This window comes from Molothrus aeneus, chromosome 2 (assembly GCF_037042795.1).
Source record: "Molothrus aeneus isolate 106 chromosome 2, BPBGC_Maene_1.0, whole genome shotgun sequence".
NCBI lineage: Eukaryota > Metazoa > Chordata > Aves > Passeriformes > Icteridae > Molothrus > Molothrus aeneus.
Genome location: NC_089647.1, coordinates 66741336 through 66768005, shown reverse-complemented (window position 1 = coordinate 66768005; position 26670 = coordinate 66741336). Strand labels below are relative to the sequence as shown.

At 41.0% G+C, this 26670-nt stretch overlaps 1 protein-coding gene across 1 annotated transcript in view; it reads left to right on the top strand.

Moving 5' to 3' along the window:
- Positions 1-26670, top strand: part of KLF12 (KLF transcription factor 12) — a 228388-nt gene that overhangs the window by 155334 nt on the left and 46384 nt on the right. Inside the window, exons 5-6 of the mRNA XM_066545072.1 lie at positions 332-467; positions 12781-12840. Of these exons, the coding sequence (XP_066401169.1) occupies positions 332-467; positions 12781-12840 (196 nt within the window). The remainder of the gene's footprint in view (positions 1-331; positions 468-12780; positions 12841-26670) is intronic.

Here is a 26670-nt window from a genome sequence, read left to right as displayed (position 1 = left end):
CTTTCCCTTCGCTTTCTGAAGTCAGGCAGCATAAGTTACATGAGAGTAAACTGGGATTTTGTTGGATGCAGTCTTAGAAGTGGTTTTAAGGTCCTGCTGAGTGCATTGGTGTAGCCTCTGTGAATTCACAGACCTGCATGCCCCTGGAAGTGCTCACATCCAGCTATGGCACCACTGGGTGGCTTTGCCCACCTATCAGCTGATTTGGGAAGCTCGGCACAAGCGGTGCTCTCCAGCCGGAGCAGGCAGACGTGTTGTGCACCCTGATGTTGTTCTGGGACAAGATTAATTTCAGCACACTCATATTAATCCATTATATGTCTCTTTCCAGCACAAATGGACCCCCGAGGCCTATCTCCCAGACAAATTAAAAGTGACAGTGATGATGACGACCTGCCAAATGTGACCTTAGATAGCGTTAATGAAACTGGATCTACAGCGCTCTCCATAGCCAGAGCAGTACAAGAGTAAGTATCGCGTTCCCAGACAAGATGAGTGTTGCTGAGGCGTTCCCAGGCCGACAGAGGCACCGCTGCTGCAGGGCTGTCCTCCTGCCTGCAGGCAGCATACCTGCCAGCACCTTTCCCTGGAGCTTTATTCCCTTTTTTGGGAGAGATGACTGTATCTCTTGTCTCTCTCACCATCTTTTCCTTTCTTTCTCTCTGCCCTGATTATTGAGTTTCATATTGAAGTTGTTTCTTCTCCTTGATGTACTTGGAAAGCATGCAGTGGGTTTATATCCTCTCCAAAGAGAGACCGGGTTAGATTACCACTCAAAAACCGTGTATTTTTTCCTTGACTGAAAGCAGCATCAAGAAGTTGATTCTAGTTGCTGTCAGATAGGAACTAGTAGCATTTCTCCTGAAGGACAGTGTCATTGAAGGAAATTACTTGAGGGGCTTCGAACAATTTTCCACTGAGGTTATTTTTCTGTGTACTTTTGCTAACTGGGTGGACAAATATTTTCTTAATTTAGTACCTGCACTGCTTGTTTGAAAAGAAGGAAGCAGTTTATCATGAACATTTGTAATTCTGTAGATGCATGAGGTTGGTCAGTCACTGTAGCAGCTGGAAGGGAACCAACTGTGAGGTAAATAAGTATTAATATCCCAATTTTATAGGTGAGGAAAATGAGGTTATGCGTAAAGGTCACCCTGTTGGTCTGAAGCAGAGCTGGAAATAGAACTAGAGCCTCCAGGCACTGAAGCCTGTGCTAGACCCACAAAACATGTTACTTTATCTGAGAAGTTCAAAATATGGGCATTCTGGGCATTATGAAGTAAAAATGGTTGTAATGAAGGCCATTAGACATTGCTATTGTATAAGTTATTATAGATGCATTTTAAATGTCTTAATATGGTATCTAAAAATGTTTTACTTTGTTTTCCTGGACATCAGCAGCTAAAAGAGCTAAGTCATGTTTGGGGAGGTACTGCCTTTGGGTTTTTTGGGGTTTTTTTTTGCCAGACATGTACTACCTCCTCTGTCAGCCAGGCACCATAACTGTGAATCTCAAACTGATATTCTCCTTAAGCAGAGAGAGAGGTGTTTGTGAGCAAGGCAAGACAAGGTGTTGGTTCTGTGATTAGCAGGCTCCCTTTCTAACAGTGATAAAGGAGGGGAGGGTTTCTTTGCCAGTGAGGCTATTGCTTGATAGACAGGTCCCATATGTATTTTCAATTTTCTAGTCACAACAGCAGGCCCTGAAGTGCTAAGTATTTTTTCTCAATTTATAGCACACATACTAAGCCAGAAAAATAAAACAATGCATCGTGATTTTGCAGTAAATGATTTTGCACTGTCTAATTACTGAACAAAGGAAGTATGGAGCACTAGCAGATAATTTTAATATATGACTGGCAGGCAGATACTGTTCTCCGTGATGGATATTGCTTGAACACTTAGAGAATTGGTCAAACCATGGGAAGCTTTTTTAGCTTTCGTACAATGCATTCCACAGTTTGTGAAGGTAAATATGTTGACTATTACTTGACTGGCTCTGGAGCTTAAGAATCAAATTAAGAAATTTAATAATACAACATCAACTCCTTCTTGTTACAGGTTTTATTTAAACAGTAATCTGTTAGTTTATTTCAAAAGCCCCATTAGGAAAATCTAATTTGACTGTGATCTGCAATTTGTCATCTTTACTTCATTCTCAGTCACGGACACCACACATACAGCTGCTGAGTTGAAAAGGAATGTTGGCACTTCATGCTAACTGCACTCAGTCTATTTCTTACTTGGTCTGCAATATTGTGCTCTACAGGGCAGGCTCTATTTTGATTTTAGGCATTTAATATGTACCTTAATATTAGATGTTTAGCAAAAGAGTCCACTGAAAAAGAAGCTCTCATTCTACATAGCCTTGTTGCAGAGAGGAAAGTGCCTCTGAAGCCTTCCAGAGGGAGATCCTGTGTGCTCAATTTCAGCATCTAAACTTAGCAGACAGGAATTTCCTCTGAGGACATGGAAAGGCACCTACTGTTCTGCTGAATAACCGGGCAGCGTAGGGACATGCATAGAAAGACTCTTCAGCAGTCAGTGAAGTGTAGGTCAAAGCTTAGTGCCTGAGGGAGGCAGGCTGGCCCTCGAGTCTGGATGACTGTCCCACAGAGTGCATTGTTTTCTAAGTGAGATTGTAAGCTCTTTCTGGTGAATAGTTGCCCAGAAAATAACTTCTTGCAGAGAGTGGCTGGGAACTGCACCTCAGTACTTCCAAAGTGATGGGAGCCTCCTTTTCTTCAGTACCAATTGCTGTTGTACTGTCTTGTCTTGTTAAACAAAATACAAATTGGAGGTGCTTGCTTACTTGCTAGCAGGTGTGAGACAACAGCTGATATTTTCCTGCTTGTTTTTCAGACATGTTTTAAATTATTCTGCATAAGGATTATGAATATATATATATGTGTGTGTGTGTGTATATATTTGCCTACTGCCACCTATTCTCTAAGAGCAGGAAGGGAGTTCAGACTCTGGGACTTTCAGAATCTGGTGGTAGGCATTTGCTTTGGGTTGATGCTCTAGAGCTCCTCACACAGCATGTGGGGCTGTGAAGGATTGCCTCAGTGCCTTGCCTTCCTTCCCTTGCCTCCTGCCTTTCCCTGTGTGCAGTCTGTGGGGCTCAGGACTGATCTTGCCTGTGTGGCTATCTGCATCCCAGCCAGTTACCTCATGCCCTTCATAGGGCTGGGTAGTGCTTGGCACGCTCAGGCAGCAATCCCTCTGCCCTGTTGGAGCTAATTCAGGGGCAGAGAAAGACTCCAGGCTGTGAGCTCCCGTTCCTCTCCATGGCCCAGGGGTGGTGCAGCAGCTGCCTGAGACACAGGTCAGCGCTGCGCATCCCTGGTGCCAGGTGAGGCCACGGCAGTCCCTGACTGGGGAGCTGCTGGGCCAGAAACTGGGAGTGGCAGCACTGTACTGAATGCTCCTGCATCTTCCCTTGCATCTCAGTCTGCCACCTTTTAACCACAGGGAAATCAGCTTGTCCGTTTTTGGGGAATAACTGTTGTTTTAATACAGCCATTTTTAAGCTTGTTGCTTTGGAAATGGTGCTTACCTAGCTGGGTCACAGGGCGGTTTGGAATGCCTATTTGAAGGCTTTGCTTTTCATGTCCTCTTAAACTGGGTGGCATCCACCTATGTTGCTGCTTTGTTTTGGGTCCACTGTAGGCTTATAGGAACAAAATTCTTACGAATAAAAATTGTGACAAGGAAACACTAAGAGCCACGTGTTTGGCATTAGTTCTTATTTGCACAAACAGAATGTAGTTTGCTTGCATATTTGTAAAGTGACCAAGTATGACTATTTTTTCTCAGGAAAATTGCCTTCTTGCTGCAAGCTTTATGTTGGCTGAGCTTCCAGACTTCTTTCTCAGTAGTTCTTTTGGAATGAGTTCATAGTTCTCCTTCAGTTCAACAAACCCAATCAATAATGTAAAATTATAGATAAATAAAGTCATTATTTCAAGCAGGGTACTTCAGTGAAATTTCTTCCTGTTGTTATGTCTTACAAAATATGGACTAAGAATTGTTTATTAATCTCAGATAATACGCTCTGGCTGATAATAAATATTGCAACATTATGTAGATTTCAGTGGGCTTTGCATTGTAAGCAGCATTTCATCCTTTCTGTGGCGTGTTTTACAAACTCATTTTGACATGTAACATCTAACAAAGAGCAGATTTGCCTCTATATGCCTGACACCACCGATGCTTATTACACAGCAAGAATAGCATCATACATTCAGCACCAAGTTTCAGATACACTCCAGAAATCTTTATGAAGCCAAGGGAGGAGAAGGCATTAGTCAACCCCTTGAAGACCAGTAAAACTTTTTAGGGTCCCTCACAGAGGCAGCATGCTATTCCCTCAGCCTGGCAGCCTTTCCATCCCTAGGCAGAACTGATGCAGGATGGCCTCAGGAGCCATCTTCTTGGCACTTACTAATGCAAACCCTGAAGAGAGCATTCATCTCCTTATTTCCTGCACACTTGTGTGATAAAGTATATTATTTTACAGCATTAAGCTTTCCCTCCCTGAATATGCATAATTTAAGATCTCCTACTTGCAGAAGCAGGAGAGGCAGAGGGTGATTTTTAGCATGAACTTTTGACCAGTATGTTGGTAAAAATCCAAAGGTGCAGAAATTGCTCTTTCTCTCTAGACTTCTTTTCTCCTTAGGTGTTGTAAGTGGAGGAAACTCCTTTGATGGAACCATTTTTTCTTTTAAATGTCAAGGAAAAGAGGAACTGTGCATATAAACTGATGATGCTTCAGATAGCGTATTGTTTTTCTGGAGTAAGAGAGAGACAGAAATTTCAGAGAGAAAATCCTGTCTACTTGTAGTTATAGCTGCAGTTAATTCACAGAGATGGGATTTGTCATTTGTATGTGACTGCTCTGACTTTTAACATGAATTCCTCTTTAGGCTGAGCTGGGTGCCTCGGAGTCCTTGTATGAAAATGAGATGAGGGACTCTACCCCTGTTCTCTTTGGCTACTTTATGTGATTGATACATTGGTGTTAATGTGATCATCTTACTTTATTTTTAACTTCTCTGGCATCTATTACTGCAGTACAGTAAGAGTTAGTTTTGAATACTGCAAAGCAGTATTTGCAGAAGCAAAAAGGAGACTCCACAACAGACAGACAGCATAGCCACCATACCAATGTACTCTCTTAAATTAGTACATACTTTTCAAATCTGATTTATTTTTCCTAAATCTCTTTTTTTCTCCCTCCTCTTCTTCTTTGTAAATCAACTTCTGTGGTTTATTTTTACCTCTTTAGAAGTTTGTATCTTTATTGCCATCAGTTGTTCATTTTCTACTCTTTGTTTTAGTTTGTGTTCCTGCTTCGGTTGCAATCATTACTACTGTTGAGCTATTCATTATAGGGAACTTTCACCTCATTTTTTCCTTCCACTTACAGACAAAATACTTTTTCCTGAGTCTCCAAAAAACATAAGCGAGAGTGTTTCAGTAGTGTTTGTGTGAACTTTGCTTCCCTCTTCTCTGGTACATCTGCCCGTGCTCATTTTAAAACTGGCACACAAAATCACACTGCGTGGTGATTTTACATATGGAGAATTGGCTAGTGCTCATCCAGAATTCCTCAATAAAGGATTTTTTTTTTCCACTGGAGAACACTAATTGGTTCGAAGTGAAGTTGTGGGAATATATGAATTTCAATTTTACTTGTCTCATGAAGAGTACCCAAGTGTGGGATGCATTTTTCCATTGCAGCAAGACTTTAGAGCAGAAGGTTACATAGTTGCTGGAATTGCAGGGAGATTGGACCACACACTCAGAAAGAACTGTCTATGGGCCTCTGACGTCCCCACAGGCTGTAACATGGTGAGACTTCTCCTTGGCCTCCTCCAGAGTTGTTCTACAAACTGAACTGACTTGCTACAAGTATTGAGAGCCATTTGTGCAGATACGTAAGCGAAAGACAGTAGTGACATAGAGCCCTGCAAGGCATCTGTTATGGTTGGTGCCCCCGCTGTGTCATTATTTCAGGGATGTTTCTGTTCTAGTTTTGTTTTATTTTTTGTCAGCAGTCTCAAGTAAGTATCCTGTGGCAGAAAAGAAGAGGTTTCTGCAGTGAAAACTGTTGCTGGGTTGGACGCTGGCTACTGAGCCAAGGGCACTGCTGAGCTGGCAGTGGGCTGTGTCTCAGCTATCTTAGGCACCCTCTGGTAGTGCTGGGCTGTCCAATTTGGACATTACCTTGCAGCAAAGTTCCTCTCTCACAATGCAAAATATCTAAAAGTTAGGCTCAAGTATTTTGGATTTCTTTAGTGGAGAGATATTTCTGGGTCTAATCATGTTATCAGTTATGCTCATCTACCTTTCAGAAGGTATCTGTCTTCCCCAGCAGCTGTAAATAAACCTGGACAAATGGTTTAGAGAGTGATAAAACTTTACATTGCTGAAGTTATTTATGAGGAAACCCCTTCTATGTTATTTTCTAAGGCTGTGCTGGAAGTTTGTGGCTTGAGAAGAAGCTGAACTTAGTACATCTAAATTTGACTTGCCCCAACTACTACAGGTGTGATTTCTCCTACCCACGTGCCTTCCCTACATGCAGTTCAGACAGCTTGTTGAAGAAGTACTGACTTCTTCTACAGTGGGTTTATATGACCTTTTATAAAGCTATTCCTACCAAAATCTGAATACTCAGAAACATCTGTTTGTTTATAAAAATGAATTGGCCTGAAGCCCTTATTAAGGACTTCAAGAGCTTGAAAGACCTATATACCTTTGGGAATTGCTCTTTAGGCACTAAGTATGAACCTGGGGTTTCAATAATCCAATAAACCCATATTGTTCTAAAAAGGTTCCTTTTTTAAAATATGTGATGTTTGACAAAAGGGCAGTAAAATCAAAGGATGCCATCTTGTGCATGCACTAGGATTTTTTGGTATGAAAATTTTCTATTATATGTCCCAAGGCCTTTTGCCAGAATAATAGGATTCCCCATCAGCCAAAGATCATTGGAAACAATGGCCAGGTGAATGGCAACTGTAAATCAAAACCAGCTTCTACAGAGAAATTAACATCACTTCCTGCTTTGAAAGGGCTGTGTTGCTTAAATGGAAGTGTATCAGGAGATTGGGGTATTGTCAGTTGTTCCCTGAAGAAAGCTAATTTGAAAATAACAGTGCTTTTACCTTGATCTACATAAAATCATAACTTCCTGTCTCCTCTGTCAAAATAAGTTTCCGTGACTGTTGAGTGGGTCATTCCAGAGCTTTTACCATACCATTGCTAGGAGTAATTTTTTCCTTTTGAGAAAAATATTTAAATTAATTACATAATAAGCTTGAAGAACTAAGGAATCCTGGTTCTCTTAAAGTCCAAAATCTCATTTCTGTTTGCCATGAACTTTGTTTGGTCTAATGATTAGTCCTGAAACTAACAGAAGTCTGGATGCTAAAGAAAAGAAAAGTAACTCAACACTTCGGCTATTTGGGGCACCATTATCTTGCAGTGAAAGAGTTACACGTATTGGTTCATTGATACCTTCTGTATGTCTTTTTCACTTCCTTTATCTGTCACAAAGAAACTTTAAAAGATCTTGTTTCCCAGCTTCAGTTTAGTGTCTATATTTAATTCACATATAAATGTCTTCTTAGCATAAGTTAAATTTGTTAATTAATTTAAATTTCAGTCTGAGAAGTGCCAGTCATTTTAAGGTAGTTGTCAAACTTTGCCATTACTGGAATTTTACATTTCTAAACATGTTTACACAAACATGCTCTGGAATAAAATGCCATGAAACAATAGCGTGTGATTATCATTCATAAAGCATTTTTGTCTTTGGAGTGCTTTGCAAACATTAACTAATTAAATTGTACAGGTCCCCTGTGTGTTTAAATATTATAATTATCCACAGGTTAGTGACTTGCTCAAGGCCATGCAGCCAAGGAGAGAATGAGTTGGGATCAGGTACATCTGCCTCTTGCTCCCGTGCTTAATCCACTAAAATGTGTTGCTCCAGAGTGAAGCTCAAGTCATTAGTTGCTAGATATGTGAAATGCATTTTACAGATAGTGAGGCAGGCATTCTGTAATTGCTTGAAGAGCATGACTCCAAAGAATGAATTATAAATAACATTATGAGTTACTACGACCCAGTTAGCAGTTTGTACACCTGTTTGGCATCTCTTTCCCCAGTGATTCGTTATTCAGCTTTTTATGTTTTGTCTTTCTAAATCAGCACAGAAAGCAAGGACAGAGCTGTGTGCCTGAAGAAATTTAGAGCTATAACAAATACTCAGAGGTGTGGATTGGATAGCAGAACACTGCCAGGAAAAGCCACAATAAAACTTCCTCAGCGAACTGCTACTTTGACTTACTGATAAGAAAAAGAAAGAGCATTGTCCTCTGTTGTCACTTGAGCCAAAATTACTTCTTGTTTCATTATCTAGATTAGATAAGTTTTTATCTTTCCTTTTCCATAAGGCAGTTCCTGTGATTTTGACAGACGTACATGCGGCACAATTAAATCTTAATAGCAGTGCTTACACTGATTTATGGAAATATTGTCCTGAGTGTTCAGGTCAATGCATGCAAAACCTACACAAAAGTTGTGTAGGTCACGGGTATGTAAACTGCATGTAAAAGGAGGGAACTATTAAGAGGGGAACACTGTTGGCAAGGCATAATTGAATGAGCATGTAAATACAGGAATAAAAAAAATTAACCTACTTTTTTTTGTCCTGCCATTTTCCTTTCTCCTGCATAATGGGAAAAGATTGTGGTAGGTTTCCCCATCTATTAGTTAAATCCTCTTTGACTAGTAGTGATTTCACCATAACCTCATTTCTCACAGCAAGTTCTTTTTATGCTGGAGATAAAAGAGGAGGGAATGGAAGCTCTTGGATGATGGATATGAAGAGAGGGTTTTTTTGTGTTGAGCCTGTGTGCCAAGGAGGTGCCACTGTCCATGTGTATGTGACTTAGAACATGAGCATTACTATTCTGAATACATCACAGAAAGGATACTTGGACCTCACAGCCGCCACACATATGAAATTACTCTAGTCAAAATAAAGGAATTGAAGGCTAAAACAAGGAGTAAAGCAGCACACAATGGCTGATATTATAGTATCTAATCCTGGAGTAATCACAGTCACAGGTTTCAGAGTCAAACTCTGCACCTCCATCATTAGAGCAGTGACCAAAATGTGTCAAGCATGAGGTTCTGGGTCATATTTTTTTTTATCCTTGCGAAATATACTGAGTTGCCAGAGGATAAAGCAGTGCAAGGAAATATGAAAGCTGAGGCAGGCAGAAAATAAGGAAGAGACCAGGGTGGATCAGAGGAGGCAGCAACTGCCAGAGCTCTCTTGTCTAGCCTGTGTTGCTAGCTCAGGGGGGCATGGAGCAGGCTGGCAGGCACTGGGGCCAGAGGCTGCCCTAGAAAGTGCTCACCTTAAGGCCTGTGGACAGGATCTGCTGCTGGCTGAAAAGCCCAGCACTGCAAACAGAGCCTGAAAAATAAATTAACCTGGAAATCACCAGAAGCTGACATCAGGCTGTAAAAGAAATACTTGGTTTATGTACTCATTAAAAGTCAGCAGTCCCAGTCTTGTCAAAATATGTACCTCAATTATTTGAATGAAAAGTACAATATTTAGCATAGTGCTGGGATAATGCATGATAAATCAGGGACACGCAGTGCTGTCAGATAGACATAGAAGTCACCATGGTTTTTCTCTTAAGAACTGATGAGCACTGCTGTTTCTATAATCAGTTGCTTGTCAGGGCCAAAGAGTCAAACCATTGATAAATAAGTTCACAGGAGGAACTATAATAATGACCAAAATCTCAGTCATAAAAGTTTCAAAAGCACAATAATAGAGTAATGTTGTATAATAAATTGTTTGCTGAAAATTATTTACCAAGCTGAACAGGTTGATTCCTTTTGCACTCCATTTTTCCACTTCAGAACTGCTCGGCTGTCTGTATCACCACATGATTTCTGAGATCTTTTGCCATTCCTATAGGCAGAATAACAGAAGGTGGTTCTCCTTTTGCTTGAGAGGAACTACAAGTACATGCAATTCTGTAACAGGTACATCCTTGCCAATATATTGCATCACATAGAGGTTCAACTATCCCCAAATGCTTGCAACACACATGAAGCACTGCAGGTACCCAGGACCAAGATGAGCCACAGCAGCACAGGCACTTGAGACAAGATGCAGCTTTTTCTGCTTTGGGGAAGGTCTGATGGAGGTGTTGTGAGCTTCTGAAATAGGTGATTGGCTCCATCACTGTGGCAGAGCACCTGCACAAGGCAGGCATTAACACTCCCACAGTATAGTCAACAAAGAGTTAAAGGCTTTGAAGTTCAATGGGCAGAGCAATCACCTTCCTAGAGATGTCTCCGCTTACATCCTGGGTGGGTACTTGGCTGTGAGTTGTTTCTGCTCTCTTTGGAGCTTGGGCTTCTGAACTGTAATAGTTCATTAAAGTAGTTTGGAAAAAAAAAAAAAAAAAAGAGCAGCTCACATTCCCAACTTTCCAGTGTGGAAATAAAGAGATCAAATTCTGAGCTTACCTATTTTTGCCTGCTGTAACACCCAGAGTGTGCCGTCCTCTTCCCATTGACCATCTCTCTGTGTGAAACTGTGACAGCCAGCAGTGGTGCAGCCACCCACCTCTGGCATAAAAACCTGGTGTTAGAGCACTAACTCAGGAAGCCAAATATCTACATTTGTGTGCAAAAGATACTCAGGAGTGGTCCTTTTCGTCTTCTTTATTCTACACTTGCATTTTGGATTGGGAAGTGACTGTTACAGATCCTTTTTATGCTGATAACATGGTCTGAGATGTGTTTTAGCCATTTTCATAGCACAGATAAGCTTCAAGTTCCAGAGGCAAGGACTAGGTATTTCTCTCCATAGTTTCTGGATTGGAGAAGAGGCAGGGTGGGAGGCCACAGCCGTTTGCTTCTCACACCAAACAGAAAGGAGCACAATAACTTTAAGGTGTCAGTGAGGTTGTTGGATGATACCTGACTGTCTTTTGCTTCAGTGCCTGGATACTGTAGGTTCTAAACAGAGTTTTAGATGCCTGCTAAATTTCCCACTGTCAAAAATTCAGCATGCAAATACTTAACCTCAGCAACTGTATTTTGGTCTGCCCTGTTGCTTAGTTGTTAAAAAGGGAACTTTATGAAAAGGACTGTCCAAAATTTAGTGTTATGACTTCCAGGTAATAAATTGATGTTTATGTCACCTGTGCAAATAAATGATTTTCCAATGAGGCACAGAGATGATTGCAAATTAATTGACATGGAAGAGAACCACTGGTCTTAATGGTTTCCAGTAACCATTTTTCCAGTGCATGTTGCTTTCATTTGAGGGCTGATTGGGCAGGGGAGATTTTGTCACAGTGCTCTTTGATTAGGTACTGACACAGCTGTAAAATAAAATTTGTACCTATTTGATACAGTGAGACAGTAGGTGATACATATTTCTGAGAAGGAAAAGACTCTACATGGAGTGTGGGAAAAAACCAAAATTGTTAGGCAGTGATAGAGCTAATAACTTACACTTCAAAAATTCTGTACATCATTTTGTCATCTGCATACCATATTTGTGTCATTATCAGAAATTTAGCATCTAACAAATGGCAAAAACAGTAAAGAAAGCCATTATTTACTGTAGACTTGAAGCAGGGAAGTGTGACAGGTTCAAAACATTCAGTGCAAAATTTTGAGAGAAAATGGATTGTTAGTAGGTTTCCAAGGGCCAGTGTAAAATGCAATTATATAAATGAAGCAAAGTTTTTCTGAAAATTTCCTTTTCACTTTCATCAGTTCCTATGCCAACCTGGATATTTTAATTGAGCATTATAAAAGATTCAAAACATATTCAGTACAAATACATTCAACTGCTAGTGTGCTAGAGCTTTTTATTATTCATATTGTTATTCTAATATTTTTGCTAGTTTCTTGGGCATTGGCCTCAGACTGCTTTCACAGTACATTTGAGGTCTGAATCACAAATAGAAGGACCAAAGGGGCTTATTCATGTTCTTGGCTTTCTGCAGGTTTTTCTTTTTTTTTTCCCCTAACTTGGTGGAACTTTTTCCGAAAGCCATCTGTATGGAGCTTCTTATTTGAGCACCTGCAGTAGATCAGAATTTGTCAGTGAAAAGGAACATTTCACGTAATCCAAATCTCAACCAGCACAGGAGTTTGTACAGCTATGGCACTGTATATTGGTGTTGTTCATTATTCAAAATGGTATTTTAGAAGATTGTATATTTTCCCCGGAGTCCCAGTTCTAAGTAAAAATGTTAAAGCCTAAGTTTTTTGGTTTTGTGTGGAAATAATATTACTGATGCAGCAGAATTCTGGGAGCAGACATTCACTGCAGCCATTTCATGCAATGTCTGCCTGCTGTAGATTCTCATTAGAGTTTACTTCTTTGTTGCTGATGATTTTTTTAATAAAAAAATGATAGATCATGATCCAGAATTACCACTGAGTGACATGTGGGTCCTTAAGCTTTGACTTTGCTGCCATGAAAATCAATCACAGAGCTCCTAATTAATTACTTATCATTAGATGGGGCATCTGCAGAGCAAATTCAGTTTGAGGAGAGTTTTGAGTGAATGGGAAAATCCTAAAGTGTCTTCCACACTGAGGCTATGTGCCTTACTTAACTTTGCAGTAAGTGTTCCTCAAGCTTGTCTAAGTCCCCTTCGATTATTTGGGGTAACTTAAAATTCCTAATTGTCTGTGTTCAATTTCCAGAGAGAGCATGTGGGGCTGTGCCAGGTCAGCTGTTAACCCTTTTCGTTTTTTCAACTCCAGGTATGAAGCATTTTATTGTGTATTATATAATATTCTGTTTTATTGATGAAGTCTAGTAGCAGTGCTTTTCAGGTTTCTTTCCCTCTTTATGTCATGACTGGGGGGTATGTGGGGCTAGGCAAGATCTGAAGTTGAGTTTTGCAATTGCTTTTTTTTATCTTGGGGCTCAGAGGGTGGTGGGAAAGCTGCAGTTTTTTTAATTTTTTTTTTTTAATAAATCACGGTGTTTAAATATAAGAATAGAAAATACCTTTTCTGATGTTTAATGATATAGTTTAAAGTGTTCAAAGTAGTCTACTGAATTTGAGTTACAAAGTTGATGTGCATCAATGTAGCTCATGTTATAGTGGATCATCGCCAGTTACTGTGAAGCAAAGCTGCAAAATGTAGGAAGAGCTCTTTGCAAACATCTTCTTCATTTTATTTCAAGGAGGGCACAATTTTAAAACCTTCCTGTGTTAATGTTCCTAGTAGATGGATGGCACAGGGCTTACATGCCAGTCCAGTGGCAGGGGGTGATTGGGAGGCTTCAGCAAGTGCTGTGATACCATAAAGGCCCTTGGGTTCACCCCACTTGCCCAGGTAGAAATGATGTCAAAGGACAGAAGGATGTACCAAAGCTGGTAGGGTTCCTGTTTTTGTGGGATTCATGGATATTGCTTTAGTGGGTTTTAAAGCAGTATGCAGTGAAATGTCCACTCTCAGTGTGCTTGCTTGCCTGCTTGTCCTCCTCCCTGCTTTTGTTTGTTTTGTGCGCCCCTCTGAATGTTCTTTGGAGTTGTGTTTATTATGGGGCAAGTGTAAACCCATCAGCTTGCTGCTCTGTCTGCTCTTAGTGACCTGTGTTCCGTCTGTCTGTGGAGTACAGAAGAAAAAACAACTTCACACATTCAATATAAACAAGTATGTTCCAGAATAAATCAAATTCTTCACATTTATAAGTACCGCTAAGCTTCATAATAAAATTAGGAAGAAAGCATGTTTAAGAGCAATTACACTTTCAAATTGCTAATGAGTAGTCAAATACAGAAGTCATTCCTCAAGACTACTCCTATCTCCAATTTGCAGTTAATTGTACTACAACTGGTATATTTATATTAAAAATTTGCAGGATCTTATTACTTGAACATTTTCAAAGTAGCAGCAAGAGCAATTTCTCTGTTAGAGCTAATAAAAATCTTTTAAGGTTTCCTTTACTATGAAATTGAAACGATACATTTATTTTTAAAAATCCCTAGAATGTTCTTTGATCTGATTGTATTATCAGTGCAATGTCAGGAATTATTCTGACGAGCCTACTAGTCTCTCAAAATGTTGTGTTTCTAAAACATATGCATAATTCAGATACAGTTTTTAATGCAGCCTTCTTTAGTTGGCATTAAATTAACTATATAACATTTTGCATGTTGGCATCTATTCTGCAAGAAGCATTTTCAAGAAGGACACTTATGTTGTTAATTTTTTGGTCTTTGTTGATGTTGTCAGTATTTTGCTTTAAAAATCCCTCATGAATTTACTTGGTATTTACATACCGTAGTAATGAATATGAGATCCTACTCATGAGGCCCTCTGAAAAACATGCATGGTTAGATGTAGAGGAAGATGGCTAAGTCATCTCATGCAGCAGTTCTAAACTGCTGAAAGTTGGTATGCTCTGGCTGGAGCGAGATGAGACCGAAAGGTAACATTTGGCAAGACATATAGGTTCTAATGAAAGCAGAAATTTGGAAAAGAGCTGGGGGGGGGGGGGGGGGGTTACGTGTTTTTAAAATAAAGAACCTAATTGATCAAGAAGACACATCTGTCAAACCTCATTTGGTAGACCTGTAGATTGAAAGGTGGAAGTAAGATCAATTAGATTAACATCAAAGTCGGTGCATTATTTGAAAATATGAATGCTTATGGTGCACTTGAAACTGCTGACAGTGCTAGGAGTCTTCCCCACAGCTGGTCCCTCTTCTTGGGGTATGGCACTGCTGGAGTTTGGGAACAGTAAATGCTTGTCAGAAGTGAATTCTGCTGCAGTTAAATGCAGCTACATACGTGGATATATTTCATTTGAATTAAATTTCATGCCTACCCAGTTTTGGGTATTTTTCAACTTGGTATTACTAAACTTATCTTTTTCCACTAAATTGCAAGAAGGTTATCCTTTCATAAAATTACACCAAGAAATATGGTATTCCAGTTAGGAAAGTACAGAATTTGATACTTCAATTTCTTTGTGATGACGGAGGAACAGAATCACAGGATCACAAAGTCTTGAAGAAACATTTTTGTAGGTTTTTTTTTCTAATTTTTCTTATTGGGTTCATCAAATCTACTAAAAGTTGCAAGTTTTACTCCAAACCAATTCCACGCAAATCTGCATCTGCTGACCTCTGTGGATGGCCAGAGGCTGGGACAGTTGCCTCAGTTCATGCACATCTAACTGTTAATTTCCTCTAAAACGTGGAGCGTTTTGTCCAGACTGCCTCCTCTGATCCACTGGGAACAAAGTGATAATGTGTATGAGTTTCACATGTTGGGGGCACAATGTGCCTCTTCATCTTTGCTGTCTTGCTAAGGGTACTGCTTTAGCTCTTGTATAATCTTCCCTGATCTTCTTTTTAACACCTCGTCCACAGGCTCAGCCAGATGGGAGATGTTTGGCAGCTGGAGGACCCAGATGCCAAATTCTGGAATACAGCTTCCCTGCATTGGCACATGGGCTCATGGCTGGCTTCTTGGCTTGCACCTCTGCTAACTTCTTGGCTACTGTCTAGCTGGCAGCTGTGGCACTGCCTCTGGGGCTGTGTTCAGGTCAAGCTGCTTTGGAGTTGGATGGCTTTCCTGATCTGAATTGCTCTGCTGGACACCATTTTCACCTCAGTTCGCTTTGACTCTCCACTGTTCAAAGACGAACATTTGCAGTGTTCTGTTGTATTGCTGACATTTGTAAGACTAATTCGAAGCAGTCCTTCTCATTTGTCATGAGTTCAAAGAGAAAATAAGCATTGCAGTGCAGAGTACACTGCTTTACTTGTTAGCATTCCCATTAGTTAGTAAGATTGTTTAGGCCCAAGTCTCTACTTGCAATTCATCTCCAGAACCAAATTGTTAACTGAAGAGCACAGGCTTTAAAGGATGTATTTCTTGTGTCTAAATTTTGATTTCTTTCAGCCAAAAGTGAATCTAGCATCTGTCAAACAGAAAAAAAAAACCCCACACATTTGCAGAGGTAGTCTGGATCATTTTTAAAGGAAGGATAAAGAATAATGATGATGATGATGATGATAATAAATAGGAAGTTACTGGTAATAATTAAGTGCACTGCCAGCAGAAAATGCTTGATCTTCTCTTTGCTGGATTTGGAATGTCCTCATTTCACATTTTAGTTTTACTTCAGGTTTTTATTGGGCTTTTTTTCTTAGTTTGTTGTTGTTTTGTTTTTTGGGTTTGTTTTTTTTTTTTCCATAAATGAGGTAATGAAAAATTAATGCATCTAGGATAGGCAAAGCATTTGAAGCAATTCCCTAATCTACATATTTTCCTTCATGCAGCTCAGTGCATAAACATTACTTTCAATGGAAAAACTGCAAAATCAAGAGGTCACTTATACTCTGTATACTTACAGTAAAATTTAGATTAGTCATACCTATTATGAAATTTTCATTCCCTCTCTCAACTAGAGTGGGACTATGTTGTGCTACACTAGAGGCACTGATACCTCTGTTACACTCTCAGAAAACTTTTTTAATGCTTGAATGAGTAGCACTTGTGCTTCGTTGTGCAATGAAACTTCTACCTGTATATTAAGGTTAAGCTTTGCGTGTTGAGCTGACCTCTGAGGAAAAGCACTTGAATTCCTCATTATAGTCACTAGAGGGAATTCAATGTCCCAGGAACAACCAAAAAGGAGCCCTTACCCATCTAGTTTAGGTGTATACTTTAGTGGCCTAGGGAATGTACGTGCTTCTCTGGAAACACAGCCCAGTTACATCAGATCAATCATTATGGACTGTATAGAGAACCACTAGGAAATAAAAGCATCGTTTTCCCTCAGAGGTACACTCTGTAGCCCTTTCTGGATTATAATGGAGGAGAGATGAGTCTTTTGTCAAGCAAACTGGCAGCAGCAGCAGCAATTTTGCCACTTTTGCAGATGAGCTTCATTAATTAGCTCATCAACAGACTGGGAGACCTGAGGTGTAGGTTCTGAGCACAAGCTGGCCTCATTGGGATCCTTGGTGCAGGCCTAATCAGATAAGATACAAGGGGAGCAGTGGAGTGTCATCTCCCTTCTTGCTGAATATGGGCAGCTGTATAAACAGGAACACAGAAGTTATGGGATGGGGAAGGAGAGTGGGTAAGAAGAATCTGTATCCTTGCCTGAGCATGGACAGGACTGGGACTGTAGGCTCCCTTTCCTGAAGCAACATCGGGCCAGAAACAGCTATGGATACTGAAACAGACCTTTCACTGTTCCTCTCTAGATGCTTAGTGTCCAGATTTCCAGTATGGAGCCAGGATCCCCCTTTTCTGCCCAACCTTTTAGCCTTGTGGATCTTGCATTCCTGATTACAGAGTAGCCTCACTTCCATGGACACTTGGGCAGAAGGTCCTGCATCTGTATAGCTAGATTATTGCTGGGGTGGTGCTCCTTCTCTGGGTGAATTACCTGACTGCAGGGCTACAGTACAGCACCTTGCCAGTGCCACCACCATCAGCACTCTGCCTGCCTTTTGGGGCTTCTTCACACAGCACAGGCAAAGTTCAGGACAGGGCTCTGCCTGTAGGTGGAAAATGGGCAGCTGCCAGAATGAGTCTGTGTGGACATGTGCCTAGTGGTTGGTACCCAGAGAAGCTCCATCCTAATAGTGAAGGACCTCATGGGTTTGGGGGAGGCTGTGTAGGACTCTTCATGGGACAGTGGGTGGGATGGGGTCATGGATCTAGGCAGGCTTTTTGGTGTCTGCCTCCCATATCAGGGTTTCAGCATGCCCATTCTCACACTTCACCACTTTCCAAAGTGGATTTTCTTCTTTGAAATTAGCAAGCTTTCAGTGCTTTTTAATGTAGTAGAATTAAAGATATTATTCCATTACCTAGACTATTTCTTTTGTCTATTTACCTGTTTCTGCCCTTTTTTCATCTCAGCCACAACTTTTGCCCCATCAAAGTGATTCTTGTCACTTTCTGTGTCCTACAGGCTTTGGAAATAATAATCATATATAAGGTTGAGCTTATTCTCTTTTCCTTTTTTTTAAGTGCCTAGGATTATTGTCCCTTTTGCATTCTAGTCAAGCAGAGAAACAATGTATGCTGTTAAAAAGGGAAAGCAAGCAACCACAAAGATGTTTTTCCATTCTCTTACACCTACCTCCAGTACATTCTGTAACCCAGTTACTGTAATTGTTTTTAAACTTTTTTTGAACATGCATACTGTCAAGAGATTGCAGTAAAACAAGGGTTTCTCATAAGGCCAGTGAGACTGTAAGGGATAAAAAAAGATGACAGAGCAAACAGAAAACCCCATGTTTTGTTTATCAATTTTTTTTTTTTTTTTTTTTGCCTAATGGCAGATTCTTGGAGAAAGGATCTGTTTGCTTCAGTGGAAGACTAGCTTAGGGTTTACTGATTCCCAAGGCAAAAAGAAGGCATAGTTTCCAATTTGCAAGCTATTCAGTGTGTGTGATGAACTGAAGTCATTTGTGGATTTGTATGTTGCGTTTTGACGTGATTAAATGTTTTAAGTCTATTGATTTCATGCTGGGGATTAATGATGCTGAATGAAAGAGCATCAAAGAATAAAACGTGTTTACATGCTCGATTAAAATACCTTAAAAAAGCGCCAGAGTACCTATTGTTGGATCGGAATGCGATAAGAGAAGCAGAGGACCAATCACACGGCCTGCATCGACAGGAAAATGCATTAACTTCCTTAGGCATAGAAAGAAGAAAAGCAAAGATTTGATAAGGATTGACTGTACCTTTCTGAATGCTCACCGCTTGTGTTTGACTTGGTGTTTTTAGAAGAGGGGATTAAAGAGGTTTCATTATCAGTTACCACAGATCTGTTTTACTGAATCAATCAAAGCATGATGCTTAGCTGCTTGGGATTAATGAGACGAGCTTTTAACTGGAGAACTTGTTGGGAACAGCAATGTTAACAAAGGACAAGACCTAATGATACTCAGTGCAATTGTGGACATGAGATACAGTAAAGATGGTGTTTGCTGCTTTGAATTTGTGTAATACTTTTAGATCTGTTTGCCTTAGCATATTAGCTCAAAAACATACCATTATCTTAAAATGTTCATAGTGCTAATTGGCTTGTATCTCCTCTCTGCAAGTGTTCCTAATGGCTCTCTAGATTCATGGGTTGTATCTGGAATTGCAGTTAGGTGTCACATTCTGTTTATCAAGATAATAGTAGATAGAGATGAAAAAGACCTGTTTGCTTGTTAAATCCACCCTGTTGCAAACACAATATAGGCTTTTCCAATAGTATTAAACTGTTAGCAGCCCTTATGTCAGCCAGAATGCCAGGCAGAGAATTTATTTGTGGTGTATCTGGGGAGAAGGATGCCTTAATGATCAGGTTAGCTTGTGAAATACTTGATGCACGTGAAATATTCCCTACTGAGCTAGGGAGAAGTTTAAATGTGCAATTTAATGCAGCTGAGTAAATGTCTGACAAGACCAACTCAAGCACCCATTTGCTCTTTCTCTCCTGATGCTCTGATCTGGATTAGCATATGTAAGATAAATTCAGCATCAGTCCATACACCCTACAATTCATTTGTCTCACAACAGCATTGAATTATTATCCTGGGTTTGAGGCAGGAGAGGGGGGTTGACAGCATGCAGTTATTTTTTTTTTCTCCCATTCCTATTGCTTAGTACAAGACCTGAAGCCCTTGGTTACAGAACAAAGTGTCTGAGCAGTAACCAAGCTTGTGCAAACCCAAGAGAAGAGTAATGACTGTTCCTCGCAAGCTTCCTGCCTCAGTGCAGGTGCAGGAATCAGGAGGGCCTGAATAATTCATAAGGTGCAAATTAGCCCCAGCTTGCTCCCACTGCTCAAATTTTGCTTCTGCTTACCTACCTAGTTGCTGGAAAGAAAAGAATAAAGAATGCTTGGGAAACCAGGGAGAGAAAGGCAAAGAGTGTTACAGTTTAAAGGCCAGAGTCACAGAGACTGCTGAATGCTGGGTGTGTTTAAAGGCTCGGTGCTTGTTGAGGAATTGGACTCTACATTGATTATTCATAGAGTGTTTTCTCAGGAAGAAGGGAGCTCTAGGGACCCATTCCATTGCTCTTGGAGAGGAAATAAACTTCCTTTTAAGAATTAGGTTTTTCCTGCTTTTATTGTTATGGTTTCTAAAAACTATTGGGTTAAAAAAATGTTTAAAGTTCATTTTAAAGCCTGCTAAGGTATTGGAGAGAGTAAATAGATATGGTGTCACTCAACTCAAGGGTTCAGAGAAATTTGATGAGAGATCTAGGATGTTAGGATGGTTACTGCTTTGAGTAAATATGGATTTCAAGGGCTCATTTGAAACTACTTAGATATGGAAATGCAGTGTGCAATTAGCTTGTATTTTTATCATTTTAAAGGCAGCATTGCTCTGTTTTAAATAGTTAGTGATGGTTACCTTTTCTGTTGGATTACTTATCTGCTTTTTCTGCCCAGAAGATCAAAATGAGAGGCGAGTAATGTTTAATCTTCCTGCTACACAGCATTGCATCTCACCCAAACATCAAGTAAAAGGTTTTGCTGAGCACTAGTGTGGAAGAAGGGAATTCCTTACACAGCTCTTGGAACAGCTTGTGTGTCACCGTGCAGTACAGAGAGGAGCTGGCCTGAAAAAGGCAGGTTGTTTGTGCTGTGTACCTGAATATCCCTTTGACATCTCTCATTTGGGAGATGGAAACATCTGACAACTCCAGCAGGAGCAGGAACAAGGTAGCTAGTTTTCCCTGTTGGCAGGTGTTCAGATGGAGAAAAACTCTCCTAATGTTTTTGCTGTGCTGAATATGAAAAGAGAACTATAGCAGGAAAAAAGCTTCCTTTTAGTGGTTTTGGAGGTTTTCTGGCTTTTTTATTTGTTTTGGGGTTTTTGTCTAACATTTACCCCTTTATCTATCCCCTCTACCCCACCCCCCTCTTGTCTCTCACGTGCAGCAGCTAGATCACGTTGCCATCATCTGTTTTTGTATTTCCCTCATTTGGGTTGCTGGAATAGGAGCTGGCTTTCATTTCTAGCTGATTCTGTCATTTCCGCTAGGCCCCAGCTTGGGAAGGTGCCAAGACCAACAGGTGATCCTTGTAGCTGCAAAGCAGCAGGAAGAAGGCTGTGCATGGAGGAGACAGTGCACCAGAGGGGCTGCCTGGCTCTGCTCCATCTTGCTGTATAATTAATGCCCCCCTCCCCAGCCCCTCATACTGAGCAGAAAATCTGTGCAGAGCAGATCAGCTGTAGGGAAAATGGTAATAAAGAGTCCTGGAAGAATATAGGCTGTGTAAGTGCAGAGATGTGCTCCCTCTTGGGGAGAAACTGTGGCTGGTCCTTTGTAAGGAACGGGGACAGAGTTGTATTAGCTTCTGTAAAGTAACATGCACTCCATCGACCAGTGCAAGAAAGTAAGCATTTCAGTAAATTTCAGTGTTATGCTCACAGGAATTCTTATATGTACAGGAACTAGTTTAGAATGAGGTGATCATTTAGTTAAGCTTTTCTCTTCAAGGAGTAGCTTGCAAAGTCACATGGAAATTACTTGGGCACAGAGAGTTAACTCTGGTTGGGAAGGACCTACCTCAAGCTGTAGGGCTTGGGGGCACCTGGAGCAGGAGCCATACAAGCTCTGCATTCTCTGGGCAGCACTGATGGGAGGCATGACTGTGCAGGGTTTCACAAGGATGATTTTTGGAACATGTGAAAAAATTCCAGGAACCCTCAGGATTGCCTCAAAGAGCTATTTTTTTCAGAAGAAACTCCTAAAGAACTTTTTTTTCCTATGAAAACAAAGTTATATTTAGTAGGTGTCAGTGGCTTATCAAAATCAGTTTTAAATCATACCTCCAAGGCTTAGGTTAATCCCTTGGCATATACCATGATGTGAGATAATGTATCCCTGAAAACTATAACTGCATGTTTGTATTTGTGAGGCAGGCTGATGTTTTGAGATAGATACATGTTAGCTTTAATCCTTTGAAAAATAGATGGTATCTCAAATTCTTTCTGCTCAGTACATATGGAAGCCAAGTTGTTTCTTTCACCTGTGGACTCACTGCTAGTAGTTTGAAAGCTGAAAGTTTCATGTAGGCAAGGTTTAAGTTTTCTGTGTGCACTTCTGTAGGGAGCTGGGCTCTCTCAGTACACCACAGCACATTCCCAGAGCAAGGGGAAGCTGTGGGTAGCAGGGAACTGTGAAGCCTGGATCGGTTCCACCGGTGAAACTGTGCTGCAGCAGATCTGCACAGCAAATGCATCACCTTGACTGGCTGTTCCTGCTGTACACAAACCAGAAACACAAACAGCAGTGAGATCAAACTGTTATGAAACATCAACATATTTAGTAATGCTTCTAGCAGCTATCTGTCTGCAATCCTTTTGACTAAGCCAGCAGTGGTTTTTCTTTGTGTTGTTCTGCAGTTTGTCAGCCATCTGATGGGGAAGGAAGTGGGAGATACATTGCATCTCAGGGATGTGTTGTGTGTGTGTGTGTGTGCAAGCCTAAGGGTGCTGCAGGACCTGAACTGGCAGCAGATTGTTCATGAATACACACTTCCCTTGGACATGTCTCCCCATGCTAAAGGCTGCACCATTGCATTTGTGCAATGGACACTGGCATCTCAATATTTTTTCCCCCTTGTGTCCCTTCCTTTCTCCATGCTGGTTTGCTGCTTTTGCCCCATACCAAAACTTCTGGTATAAGAGGCTGTTAGCAAGGAGTGAGGTGTTTCTGTCAGCATTTTGTGAATTTTTCTCTTCTCCCCTCTGTGTCTTGGGAGACCATTGTAATCCCTGCATTTGCAGTGGGTCCTGGGCAAACCTGAATAGTCCCTCTGGCAGCCTCCATTGTGACTTGCTTCCCCTTGGGTTGTAGGACTAGGGAGTGTGATTTCTTTCTAAGATACTCACCCGTGCCTCTAGTGACCTCTAAAAAGCCCCATGTGCATGGCAGGATGTCATGGAACCAGAAGCTTTTATCTGTAGGGTGCTGAGGGATCCTGGTGACTGTTCCATCAGGAAGCAGCAGTACCAGTTGGAGAGGCTGGAGAGTGAGCAGAGCAGGGATACTTCCCACCTGCATTTGGCTACAGTACAGCCTGGTCTGGGCAAAACCCTCCAAAGAGTCCTGCAGGCAGGAGAAAAGCATCTTTGGGCAGCCTCTGAAAAGTCAAGTTTTCCAGTGCCTTTGGCAGGCAGCCTGAAGCAGATCCGTTCCTTATGCCAGCCCCATGGAGCGCTACCCCTTGTGGTTCTCCCTCCTGCTGCAGTACATACCTTACTATTATTAATATTCTGGAGGCGCCAGCAGCATGCTTTGTTCTGGATGGAATGTGGTTGCCCAGAGTGCAGGGAACTGTGTGGCCATTGTTTTAGTATGGGTAGATGGATCTGATAATGAGCACTGTAGTTTTTCCTGGTCAGTTTTTTTAATTCACCTTCCTTCTATTCTGCCTGCTCCCTGGGCTGACCCCAGTGTGCTCAGCACGTGAAGGATGCTGTGATCCCTCTGGCAGGAGAGAGGGAAGAGCTCTTGGGACACCAAGGTGCACAGCAGGGGCAGGCTCACACAGCACCATAGCACTTCAGTGGCAATAGACTACACATTCAGCTGCACTTAGTGGTGTGCAGGGTCCCTAAGTGTGCAGAGCCCCTCAGTGTGGGATGTTGGTGCACTATGCAGTGTGTAGGGCAAAGAGCTGCTCCTGTGCATCTTTGTGCCTACTGCAGCTTGGCCAAAGTCACGGGCTCTATTGTGCCATCACCGTAAAACCAGTGAAAGTTTCAAAATCCATGCCTGCTGCCGCTGAATCCTTAATAGGCATATTTACTTTGGAACTGCAAAACTTTTAAATGTATCTGCTTTCAGCTTGTAACACCTTCAAAGACAAAAAGATTAAGATTAGCATGCAAGCTAACAACACTTCCAGAAAAAATCAGTGGATTTGGAAAGCACAGTAACAAAATGTCCTGTCACAGGGATTCCTGTGAACTCAGTGTGGAATAAGAAGAGGCAGCATGCACTGAACCTCATGTCCCCCAGATTAGTAACTGCCTAATGTTATTCCTGTAACCTGTATACTTCCTCCTGTTATACCACCTCCTCCTGTTTTTCCGCCCTGTGTAGTTCTACTGTTTCAGCGAGTATTAGCCCTTTGTAGCACATAGTTTGTCTTTTTAACTACTTTGTGAAGTACCTAATGCTCTTTTGGGTGCCACATAAGTGATAATAATAATAATAATTATTATTATTATTACTATTATTATAATTTTCCAGGTGTATTATACCAAGTTGTGTTGTTTGTTGCACGGACACAAAGTAGGGAGGGACTGCTGAATGCTGATAACTCAGCTGTAAGGTAAGCCTCTAACACAGGAAGGGATATGCTCTGGTTTATTTATGAGTACACTCAGAAGCAATGTCTGCCTTCCAGTATATCCCTGCTTTTTAGAATGGCACATTTTACTTGGATGCAGTATTGCCAGAGGTCAGTAATAATCAGGGCTAAATTGCTTACGATGCAAAGGTAGTGAAACATTCTCATTACACTCCAGTCCTCATTTTCATTGTTAATTCAATGTTGTTCAACTTTTCACTGGTTTCTCCCTTACAAATGTGGCAGTGAGACAGCCAGGCTGAGCCATCTGCTGCTGGTGCTTGGGAGGTGCAAAGAGACACCACAAAGAAAATTGATTGACTGCAGCTGACTGTATTAGGGAGAGACCTTATTTGAACCGGCAGTAACTGGAGGGAAGTGTGAACTGGCTTTAATTCTCGAGCAGACCTCTGAATATTAAGGATGTACACAGCAGTTGGAAGGATACATTCAGAGTCCAGTCATGTTCGAGATCACATCCCCTTGGCTTTCTCATTGTTGCTGTGGTTGTTCACAGCTGAGGGGAATTCTCTAGCTTTTGGATTTAATGTTAAATATGTAATTGGGTGGAAAATTAATGTAAACTTAAAATAATTTGGTTTCTCAGTCATTATACTCCTTAGTGGTAAATTATTAAGCTTTGTGTCTCTGGTATCTCCCAAAAGCCCTGCCATTACCGATCGTCTGACTGTCTTTATTAGCTTATATTTTTTCTCTAAAAGCAAGGCCTCATGTACAGTGTAATTATCCAGCAGTGCTGATTAATGGCATAATTCCCTTTTTCTGTAAAACTGCTGTGTAAATTATTTTCATTTCATAAAAATTACTTGTCAAGCAATTTTGTGGAGGGGTTTTTGATTTCTTTTTTTTTTAGGTTTTTATCCACCCTCTCTATCACTGTGTCATGGTAATATCATTAAACACTGTTGTGTCTGAGCCTGGTATGAGCACTAAACACTACAGTGATTTCAATGGAGAAAATTAAAGTAGTTTTCATGCTATTGTTACTTCTACCACCAGACCTGGTGAAGGAAAGTAGCTAAGATACCCTGTTCTGAGAACAGGAGTGTTTTTGGAGGTACTTGTCCCAAAAGTGAGATCAAGGAAGGAGACTTGCTCTTTTGAGCTAGCTGTTGAAATCTCTGCCACTTCTCAACCTTTCAGATTTCCTCTTGCCATTTAAAGTATGTTTTCAGGAACCTCAGCAGCCTACATAGCCTACATGTTGTTTTTTTTTTTTTTGTTTTGTTTTTTTTTTTTTTTTGCTGCTGTCCCTTCCCCTTTTGCCTTGGCAGTGGTTCCTTACCCTTCCTCTCGCCTATCTCAGTGAGACTGAGAAGCCCACTCGCCACTTCCCCATGCCCTTAGATATTTCACTTTCCCATGCCCTTAGATATTTCTTCATACTCCCTACACCTGTTTCCTGGGCTAGATGATACTGAGAAGATTGCTGGCCTGTCCTTCTTGGCCTGTGAAATGTGCTTGAATAAGAAGTGGTATGATGCTCATCAGCTTGTCATCTGGTTGGACATGAACAAAACAATGGACAATGTACAGTGAACAGCCCTGCCTTGCATAAAATGACAACCTGGTATTGCAAGTTGAACCTTCTCCTTTCTGATGAGCATGTTTCCTTTGGTCTGCTGTTTTTAAAGCTGTCATTTTAAAGCTGTCATGTATTTTGTAAGCACCTAAGTAGTGTGAAGGTCCTCCTAGTCCTGTTGGCATAAGAGCTAGCAAACCTACTCCTCTGATATGGGAGTCCTTCACTAAAGCTGGCATGTAAAAGGTGGTTTCAAAAGGGCAAGTTTCACTAGTGTGTGTGTGTAGAAACAACTGACCAAAGTCTAAAATCCTTCCCACTGATGTCCAAGTGAACCCAGTAACCTGGTTAGTGTTTACTAAAAGAGCAGAGAAACAAGGTTGTGATAGAGTGATTATTCTTCTGGAACACCTGAGTCCCCTTTCTCTATCCATCTTCTACCTTACAGCATTAAAAAAAATAGTAGTTTCTGCCTCTCAGCTTCTGAGGTTATTACTTGACCCTTACGTTTAATATCCATATATGGCCCTGCCCTTTGTGAACTTGTCTAATCCTCATTTGAGCTCATCTATATTCTTGGCCCCTACTGTATACAGTGGCAGTGAGCTCTAAGTGTGTGCTATGTGAAAGAAATAAAGAAGTTCTTCCCTCTGTTCAATTTAGGTCCCCAGTTCTTTGAAAAAAATAGTGA